Source organism: Cyanistes caeruleus, chromosome 8, assembly GCF_971803275.1.
Source record: "Cyanistes caeruleus chromosome 8, bCyaCae1.hap1.1, whole genome shotgun sequence".
Lineage (NCBI taxonomy): Eukaryota > Metazoa > Chordata > Aves > Passeriformes > Paridae > Cyanistes > Cyanistes caeruleus.
Genome location: NC_141708.1, coordinates 19957112 through 19967522, shown reverse-complemented (window position 1 = coordinate 19967522; position 10411 = coordinate 19957112). Strand labels below are relative to the sequence as shown.

Below are 10411 nucleotides of genomic sequence, written 5' to 3'. Positions count from 1 at the left end.
GCCCACAAAAACTCTATCTCACTGCAGTGGGAAGCAAGGGGGGAGCAGTCAAATCCTCCCAGCTTGAGTAGAAAAGATGCCTTTTGGTAGACAACACAAATTTGGGAGCAATTAATAACACAAAAGCAATGTGGTGGGAAAAGGGGCCAATTAGACACGCTATCTTTAAATTGTGGCTGGTGCCAACCAGCAAACTCCAGTGACTGCTACAGCAAAAAGTGAATTCACCTTGGTTGATACTTGGCCTGAAATGTGTGTTGCAGAGGCACAGGAGGGCTGGCACCTGCAGAGCATTGGGGCAACTGGACTGATCTCCCCTGACAGCTCCCCTCTCACTCACTTTCTCATGGCATTTGTAGCACCACTCTGTGTTCTCCTTGGGGCCACTGATCCTATGGACAGCTGAAGTCCACGGAATTAGGCCGGTTTAACCGGTGGAGCAGCACATTTTCTCCTGAGAGTGCTCATGTCAGCAAAAGTCTGAATGGGGGAGCAATGCAAGGACTGGTGCTGTCTTAACAAGCAGAGACCCCGTATAGGTTATGGGGTTGCTTCTTGTAGGGAACTTGTGCTCCTTAAACATAGCCTAAGAGTAATTTCCCACACATTTCCCAAGACAACACTCCAGTGGGCTCAACCATGCCAGGGTATCCCAGAACACTTCATGGCTGGCTTGTGTATTTGGAGTTCATTCCAGTAGGGTGACACTGCGAATCTGCCCATGGGAGCTTGCACCCAGGACAGTCCTGAACCATCCTTCTCACCCCCCTTACCCACTGCAGTGCCAGTGACAACCAGGGCAGTTATGCATTATGAACATATAACATGCAATTTAAATAGAGAACAGAAAAAAAACCTGAAAAAAATAAAACCAAAAAAAACCCAAAAAACAGCAAACCCACTCTACTCTTTTATTCTCTCTCCTCCCCACCCAAAACATTCCAGCCTTCCCTGCCACTAGAGAGGGGAGTTGTTTATTGATATTATGCAAGCACTGATTTATTTTTTTTTTTTTTCCTTCTCGCCTGTCCTTTTTTTCCCTCTCTCCCCCTCTCTTCTCCGGGGGTTGCAAAGGTAGTTCAAACCCCTCCAGTCATCTCGGCTTATCAGCCACAGGAGATACATTCCTCTGGGCTGCTCCCTTTATAAGTCACTGCTGGCCGGGCGCCCGCCCGCCTCTCCGCAGCCTCCGCGCCGGCAGCGCTGCCCGCTCCGCGCTGCCCCCGCCATGCCCTAGCCCGGCCCGCCCGCCCGGGGACGCGCAGCAGCTCGGGGAGGGTCGGCAGCGATGGCACCCCCGTGCCCGCGCCCCGCCCGCCCCTGAGGGCGGCTGCTGCCGCCGGGATGTTCAGCTGGCATCGGAGCTTCACCCTGGAAGCGCCCTGGAGAGGTGAGTCGGCCGCCCCGCCGGGGCCAGCCGGCGGCTGCCAACACCTCCCCGGACCCGCGCCCCTTCCACCCCCTTCCTTCCCCTCGGTGGCCGTGCAGACGATCCTTAGGACAAGCCGCTCCCGGCCCGCCCTGCTCCCGGGCCCCGGCGGACGGGCACGGCGCCGCTGCCGCCCCGGCCCCATGCTGCGCTCCCTGCTCTCCGGCTGCCTCTGTCCCCTCGCAGGTAAGGCTGCCAGGGGCGCGTCCCCTCTCGCTTCGGCCGCCGGGCCCTCAGCCCCTGCCCCGGCAAGCGCTGCGCTTAAGGAACCGGTTTCGTTTCCTCTTAAATGGGCTTGTTTCGCCTTGGTAAGCACGGCAAAGCTCGGGAGAGAGGAGCAGGGGAGGTGGGAGCACTGCGGCTCCGAGCGGTCCGAGCTGCCGCGGGACCGGCAGCCAGAGGAGCGGCTGCTCCCGGCGCCGCGTGGGTCCGGGCACCACCGACAGGCGGCTCGGGGCTGTCCTCCGCCCCGGCAATGGACATGGGCTCGCTCTCTAGCCTACTGCATCCCCAGCCAACAGCAGTTGTCGCGGGTTCCAAGTGTTTCACTTGCTCCCTCCCGTGCAGATGAGGTGACCGTGGCAGGAAAGACAGCTATAGTCCTGCAGCTGATCACCTGTAGGTTTTTTTTAAGCCTACTGTGCAAACAAATTATGTGGTCTCAGTATGCCTTTTAGAGGTATAATGGGGCCACTATACTAATTATTATATATATACCTTAGCCAGAGTTGCAGACTTTGAGTTCACAAGCCCCATGTAGCAGAATTCTCTTAGCATGCCTGTTTTTACCCCTCAACTTGGCTTGTGGCAGCTGTAAACGAGATGGGCAGGCTCTGTCTCATTGGCATCACTGCACTGAGCTGGTTTGCTTGGCATGCAGGCAGGGTTTGTCGGAGTGTAAATATAGTGTGCAGTGAAACAGCAGGGCGGTAAAAATGTTGCAAACCCAAGTGTTTGGGGTGGTTATACCTCCTGGGGTCCTGGCTTCCCGTCCTTACGCCAAACTCCTGCCTCCTTGGAGTGCTGCAGAAATTGTTCCCGTGGAGTCATCAGAGCCGCCACATTATTGGGCATCCACTCAGGTACTCTCTGCTTGAATTGTGCCTCCCAGCTGTCCTGGTCTGGGGCAGCTACTCAGAACTCAGTGTGAGCCGGAGCCTCTGAGGTGCCCCAGCAGGTGCCCGTTAAGCGCTGTTGCCAGCAGGACTGCTGAAGCACTGCTCTGCCCGGGCTCAGTCTGGAATCTGCTACCCAGTGACACAAAGGGCTTTAGAGCAGTGCTGCTGTGAGAACGTGCCAGCATCCCCCTAAGATGTGGAGGGTGTTTGAGGAGTGTTTTACAGTGTGGTGGAAACCGCTCCTTTTTGCCCTGGATGTAATTTGACCATAAACTTGTTTCTTCCATGATACATAGTGCAAACCTGCTGGCAGGGTTAGGAGGAGGTGAAAGGAAGCTTGCTCTTCCATATGGAAGTGTCCCTCACTGCCCAGACACAGCAATATTGTTAATGAGGTTAATGAGGTAGGTGAAAGCTTTGGTGGGGGAGCAGTCATCCTACAGAGCACTGAGGGATCAAAAAGAAGCTCAGCTAGAACTTATCCAAATAAGAAGCGGCAATAGCACTCTCCAATCACCTGAGCTAGAAAAAGGCATCAAATATTATGTGTGTCCTGACTTGGATGCCTTCTCTATTCAGAAATAGCATTCTTGGCTCTTGCCAACTATAAAAGATTTCAGACACGCCAGAGTATGGTTACACCTGTCCAATGCTACCTTGTTTGAGCAGGAGCAGCTCTTCAGGGTGTTACTAAGGGACAGCAATGACTGATCATGAAGAATGGGTTAACAGTGACCTTTCTAATACAATTCTCGAGTTCCTTTGGCTTCAGTTGAAGCACTGGTGTCTAAATGGCCTTGGTCTTTGGGGCTATTGAACAGTTGTTTATCCAAGCTTATTATAGGCAATAAAACCTGAAATACTACATACCTGTCATCCCTGGGGGGCACGTTCCATCCTTGCAAAGGGCCTCCTGGCTCCTAGTTAATTTCTGGCTGAATAATCCTCTGTGATATGAGGCAGCCTGCAGATCAGATGTACAAGGAAAAGATCTAAATTAGACAGTTTTTGCCAATGTGTGATATATTTGTTTCTATTGTTTTCAATTTCTGCTCAGACATATCACTGAGTTGTGTGTTTAATAATATTTTACTGTTATACAGGGCTGCTCATGAAAACACTGTTTCCTTTATTTAAGGTTTTGAACCTTTCTTTTGGAGGAACACATGGGAATTTCCAAGGAGAAGGATTTGCAGGTCTTTAGCGGCAGCTGTCATCTCCCGACAAAAATCTCACAAATAAGGCCCATAGATGATTGTAGGGCCTGAACCTCTTCCCTCCCCCAGCCCCCAAGACTGGTTATACCGCAGTGTAGGGAGAATTTGGGCACTGATCCTTGCGCACCAAAATTACCCTTGGCAAGGGGTTTCCCACTGGTTCAGAGATACAAAGAAATAAGTTGCAGTGTAAATGCAGAGATGAGTGGGAACAGCGCTTTAGCTGGTGCTGTTGCACGGGGTCAGGTGTTGATCCAAAGCTGGGGACTGCCAGCCTACACAAGTAACTGATAAACCAGGTGGTCTGAGGGGACCTGCTGTGCCAGAGGTCACTAATCTATCAGACCTGTCGTTTGGTTTCAAAAACTTCACAGGTCACTTGGAATGGATTAGGAGCAAGCTGTAAAAGTGTCAAGTGGCCTCTCTACTTGGAAATCCATTTCCTCTTTAGCTCACCCAACTATATCATCAGTAAACAATCAATCAATCTCTCTCTCATTCCTCCTCAAATGCTTGAAAAGAGCTATAATTATCGCCTCTTTTCTAAAACATAGGTACTAAAGCAATGAATGTCTCCTCAGAGTCCTTGAACCCTGTTATCTTTTTCTCGGCATCTACTTTATACCGATTTATCATTACCAAGCTGCAGCTGTGGAGACCCATAACATTTCTGGTCACATTATATTACCAAACTACGATCCTAAGGAACTTCACACACTTAACTAACATTGAGACTAGAGATCACCTTGGAGCCAAGGGATCTAAGTAGTACTTTGTGCTTTTTGTTCAAGGACTATCTGAAATCTCAGCTTTATCATAACTACTCCTTTGCATGCAACATTTTGAGCAAATCAAATTGTATATGTATGTTCATGAAACCCACCTGCATTTCACTTCTCCAGCTGGATAAATTGAAGTTTAGAGGATCGGATGTAAATAACAAGCAGACCAAGTTAAATAAAACAACAAAACCCACGACCTTTCCTCTGACCGTGATTTTCAAGCCTTCAAAAGTTTCTGCTGTTGTAGATAGAAGTTGTAACTGGCACACTGAAAACAAGAGACCCTGCGAGGAGCTTTCTGCACAAATATTTCAGCTCACGATTATCCTCATAATTTAGAAGAAGCCTTGCTCAGACTGGGCAACCCAACTTCCAGCAGCACGCTCAGCATGCTGCCTGAAAAGCATTGGGGAAGGCAGATAGTTTGCAGACTTTTGGTGCCAAGTAGCACCTCTGCCATTGCCAGGATTGGGATCAAGAGTCCAGTGAAGCACCAGGTAATCGAGAGATCCTCACCCCCTGGAAATCCATGGCAAAGCTGTGTGGAGGTAGATTTTTCTCACAGAGGTTCAGCAGGTAGTGGTTACTCATTTATTGGGGTGGGGACATTTTTTGTTTGTTGGGTTATTTTGGAGTTTTTGGAAGCGTAAGAGTAATTGAATTTCTGTGAGCAGTGAGGTGCTGTCCGTGCCAAGCCTGCCGGAGCCCAGGGGCTGTGCTAGGGACAGCTCTTTGCCAGCCGGGGAGGTGACACGGCTCCCGCACGCCCTGCGCCGGGGCTGCTGAGGAGGTGCCAGCCCCACCCTTCAGCGAGCACGGGGGGGAAAAGTCATCAGCAAAAAATGCCTATTGTTTCAGAAAGGAAGTGACCCCTTCTCTCTTAAATGCTGGGAAATTGAGACCTCATCATTGGTGAGAAAAAAACCCACCTCTTCGATATGAAAGGGAAATACCACCTGAGCCGTTCTGCCAGCAGTGCTAGAGAATGTGGCACAGTGACAAAACTAAGGGAGTCTTTTTGTAAGGGAAGGAAGGAAGGAAAACGAAGGAATGCAAAGACTGAATGGGAGAGGCAGCCTTTCATTTCTAGGTCATGAGTTTGACTCCAGTGCACTAGTCACTGCTATCTAATGACTCAAAAGGTGACAGTCATCTCTTACTCTATTACTTGGAGGCCAGAGCCCCATCACAGAACCCATCCTGCACGGCAGGGTTTGATCCTTGGCACAGCTGGAGCCAGGGAGGAGTTACTGGGCAGGCTGTGTCCTCTACAGGATGCTGAAAAACTTTTTCTGGCACTTTGCACGTGCACCTTACTCCTGTATTTCAGGCTAAATAGATTAGTAGGAGTGCTGTGGTCTAGCATTGGTTTTCCTTTGCAGGGCAGCCGTGCAAAGTCCCTGCTACTCCAGCAATCCAAGTCATTGGTGTTGCCCTTTATTTTTGGTGGCACAGTAAAGCTGGAAAGTACTGGCCTTATGAACTGCAGTGTGTAGGATGTTGCATGTCTTGTGGCATGCGTGGTACACAGTGGCAGGGAGAGGAATAGATTCTCTGAGTATCTCTGGGCTGTTCTCACAAGCCTGCCAGCACCACCCACTGTGGATGGGCTCGCTGTGCTCATGGACCTTGCAGCAGTTCTAGAGACAAGCAGAAAGCTGCCCTGGCTCTAGCTCTGCTGTCCTTTTTAAGACAGTGGCAGATGAAGACAAGCAAAGCTTTGGCTCCAGTTGTGCCATGCTTAATAGAGATTCTCCCCATGCCAAGTAGCCTAAAAATCAGGATGAACATTTTGGGAAGACAGGTGGGCAGAGACTAGAAGGGAAGAGAGCAGCAGAGGGCAGAGCTGGTATGGTTATCTACTGCCAGTAGCAGCACTCACTCCACTGCCAGCCTGGCCTCTTCCTGTCCACCAACGCTTCTATTAGTTGCATACATCAGAAAAACATGTGCTATGATACTCAAGTTAGTGCATCAGAGGCCACAGACCCTCTCAGGGATGAAGCAGAGTTTAACAGGTCTTGCACTGGAGGAATTACCAGTGAAACACAGCTTTGAGCCAGAGGCATAGGTGCAAAGAAGAAAAAAAAAAAAAAACCAGACATGGGTTTCAGCTTTGGAGCATGGGGATTTGGATATAGACTTTAGCTTGGTTTACTAGAAAGGTGGGAGCTTTTGCAGGAATTGGGCTTGAGCAGGATTGGAAATACAGAGGACTTTTTCCTGGGCAGTTGTTTGAGTTCATCTTGTGTATCCAACTTACATGGGATAAAGAAATTGCTAGAAAATAATTTTATGTTTAGGTATCTGCCCTCTTTCTCCTGGTCAGAGATCTCTGTACTAATACACCAGGCTGAGTCCTGACAGCTGCTAGTTATTGTGCAAATGGCAAAATAATTTGGATTTAAAAGTCCCAACAAAGGGAAGCCTTTGGACAGGAGATGATGGGAGGGTATTTACCTTTGAAAGATTTAAGTTTCTCTATTGGGCTATGCTAACTGCACCATAGAAATATCCTAGAAAGCAATCCAAACATGATATAAAGTTCTAGAGACTTAGGTGGGACACATCATTCCTTTCACTCCCTACCAATTATCCTCAGGTATTAGGTAATTTGCTGTCACCACCTCCTTGTGAGTTGGGAAGCAGTCTGATTCTCCAGCTTTACAAGCACAGGAAACCCAGCTTCCCAAGGCTACACATGATCACTTACCACCAGTTACAGGCATATATTTCAATACAGAGAGCCTTCTATATATCTAGGGTGATTACACAGCCATATAACTCTTTGAAAGGACTACTAGGCAAGCAGCACAAGCTACCCTGGGATAATGTTTGGCCTGGGCACACATGCTGAAGATGCCTCAGGAGCCTGTACTGATTCTGAAGCATGCACACAAAACTCTACCTCTTCCCTGGCTGCCACACCAGCGTACCAGCCAGCTTACTAAAGGCTACAGCATTTGCTATCTTACCCCCACCACAGGGCGGTGTGGAAAACCAGTCCAGGGGAAAAGAAACAAAAAACAACAAAAAACAACAAAAAACAACAACAAAAAAACCCCCCACAAAAATAATAATAAAAAAAAATACTTGGCTAAATTCCCAGGAACAGCAGTGTCAAACCTGGCTGGCCTCCAGCACAAGTAAATACATCTTACTATTGTTAATGCCACCATTCAGCTCTCTGAAGTTCTTTACACCTCCTTTCAGAAGGCCCTGTGCAGGATTGTTTGCAACCATACCCCTGCAGCACACTCCCTCCAGTACCAGGCAGGAGTTATCTCTCTTCCTTGCTTTACTCAGGGGCCCTGGTATTGCTGAACAAAGCACTTACAGGCCAAGCCCTCAGCCAAAATTAGCTGACACAGTTCTGTTAAGGGCCCTGGAAATGAGTGAATTTATAGCAGCCAAGGCTCTGGGTCGATTTCCCGCACCACCCCCCCCAATTGCCCAGATGAGCTTTAATTGCACCATTCTGGTGTTTGTTAGCAATATGCTTGAAAGAGCTGAGTGTTTTTGTATGCCTCTTTTGAGATCTGTAGCAGGAACAATCTGCTTGTTGGAAGCCCCATGGTTTAGATTCTATAATCCAGTTAAAAGAGAGGAAGAAGAGAGACTGTTTTGTCAGTGAGGTGCAGCAAGAATATCTTGGAGTTTCAGGTCACTGCCTTAATCATTGGAGATCTTTATGTTGTAGCACAGATGACCTCACTGACCACAGGAAAGTATTATTGAATGAATGAGGATGAGGTGCCTAAGTGTGTTGCAAAATCCTGTTATCCTTTGGCATTATTTTGGTCCTGTGGTAGAGGGATGATAAAATTTTGCCTCGTCACAAGTTGTTGGAAGAATAAATCAGAAATGCTCAAACACTGGTTTGCAGGACCTGATAGTGCTGAGAGCAGTGGTTTGCAGTCTAAAAAAGATAAACAATTTTTGTGAAACATGTTGCTAGTGACCATAGTAAGGGGAGAGCAAAGAACTGTTGTTGGCATTAAGGTGGCCATCCCACAGAAGGTCAAAAATTTCATTTTATTTTCAATTTTTTCTACTCCAGCCAAACCTTCTTGTTCACATTGCAGCTTTTGTAATCCTAAAAGATATGCAGTAAAGGATCTGACATCTCCTTCTGTAAGTAGCAAGACCTCATTTTAATATGCTGCTTCCTGATTTTAGACAAAGCAATATTTGTGTAGGCCAGGGTAAAACCAGTTAAGCAAGAAAAAACAAGGGTAGATTGAAAGAAGTGAGAGAATCTCCAGTCAAAGGAAAGCATGGCATGATTAATAAGTGAGAAAAATCAATCTGTGGGAAAGAACTATCATTGTATATAGTAATTCCAGGTAAGAGTGACAGCTGTATGGTTTGTTCTTAAAAGTAATTGCAGGAATGCAAGTGCTCTCCTCTTGACTCGATAGTTCTTTTGGCCACCTGGGGTAGTGATGCCATCAGAAGAGCCTGTAAGCCTTTTCATGCAGATACGTGGTTCTGTCTCTGGCTGCCAACAAGTGCTTGCAGCTGAGCAGGTAGATCCTCTTGACTTGAAATCAAAGTGACTCAGTTGCACCTCCTCCTTCCAAGACCTGGCACCCAGCTCACTCTTACAGCTGATGTTTTGCTGTACATGAAGCTGCAAACCAGTCACCCTATTCCTTGTCCTCATTTCAGGGGCCCTTCTGCATATCCCAAAAGTGGAAGAATAACAACAGAGCCCAGCACAGGCAGCTCCTGATACGCTTTCCTGTAATGTATTTTTCTTTTCCCCCACCACAGCAACATCCTGGTGTTATATTGCTGAGGTCTGGCACTGACTGTCCCAAACATGGCTCTTTGCACTGGGAAGGTGCCTGTGAATCCTGCTAAGGGAGGCAGTGTAAATCTGTATATAATACATAAATCTTACATAAGGGTTATTAGCACTACATGGCACAAAAAGCCCATCAAATTATTTATCACTGGCTGCCCTTTATGAAAATCCAGTGTAAAATTAAATCAGTGGGTGTCTACGAACAGCAAAAGGGCATGTTTCAGTGGTAGCCCGGGAAATTCTCAAGATCAAATGAAGGGAATTCAAATAAAGTAGAAAATGATCCATGTAAGAATTAGCTTGGCTTTAACGAGTAAGTCTCCCTTGTCTAAGTACATTGCAGGAAGCAAGCTGGAGGAGGTAAAGCTGTAAGATGTTTTTTTTCTGAAACAAGGAGCTTTCTGGGTTACCACAAACAACAACTGCAGAGCAGAGCTCTCCCTGATCCTCTGCTGGTGGGGTGGATCCAAGGCTTTCCTACTTAGGGACATTTCCATTACTGGGGGTGAATTTGTGAAGCTGCTGCTGGTCTGATTCAGGCAAAAAGAGAGAGGAGTGGGGAACAAAGTAGAAAGAAAGACATCCAGAGAAGTGTATGCATTGTAGCCCTCTCAAGCACGCTGGGTTGGGCAGTAAGGGAAAAGATACCAGAGAAACTGAAGTTTTGTTCTGCGTCAATTCTTGGTTCCAAATCCACAAACATATGCATTTGGAGCTGAGAATTGCAGGTTGCTAAAAGGTAGATGCAGAATTTTCACACTAGCTCTTATACCATCGTAATACAGAAGTTTCCACTATGAAATATTATATTCAGAAAAACAGTAAGAAAAACCTGGGAGTAGATCTTTGAGTCCTGAAGATCAGCCTTTCATCCAGAGACTGTTCTATCACGTTATTGTGTAAAAGAATTGTGACTTGAAAACAATTCTTCTTTGTCCATGTGCAAAAGCTCTTGAACATGGTTGCACACATCTCTTTTGTCTTTACAAATAAGGTAGGACTTCACTTAAAGATGTTACTTCATAGCTAAAACCATGTAGGGAATGAGAAAGATC

At 47.4% G+C, this 10411-nt stretch overlaps 1 protein-coding gene across 4 annotated transcripts in view; it reads left to right on the top strand.

The window, feature by feature from the left end:
- The first annotated feature begins 1105 nt into the window (after positions 1-1105).
- LOC111931095 (uncharacterized) overlaps positions 1106-10411 on the top strand; it is a 31170-nt gene continuing 21864 nt past the window's right edge. Inside the window, exon 1 of one of the 4 annotated variants that reach the window (XM_023929508.2) lies at positions 1106-1615. In XM_023929508.2, coding sequence (XP_023785276.2) covers positions 1345-1615 — 271 coding nt within the window. In that variant the 5' untranslated portion in view covers positions 1106-1344. The remainder of the gene's footprint in view (positions 1616-10411) is intronic. The other 3 variants (XM_086900963.1, XM_086900964.1, XM_023929507.2) reach the window with 3 other exon arrangements.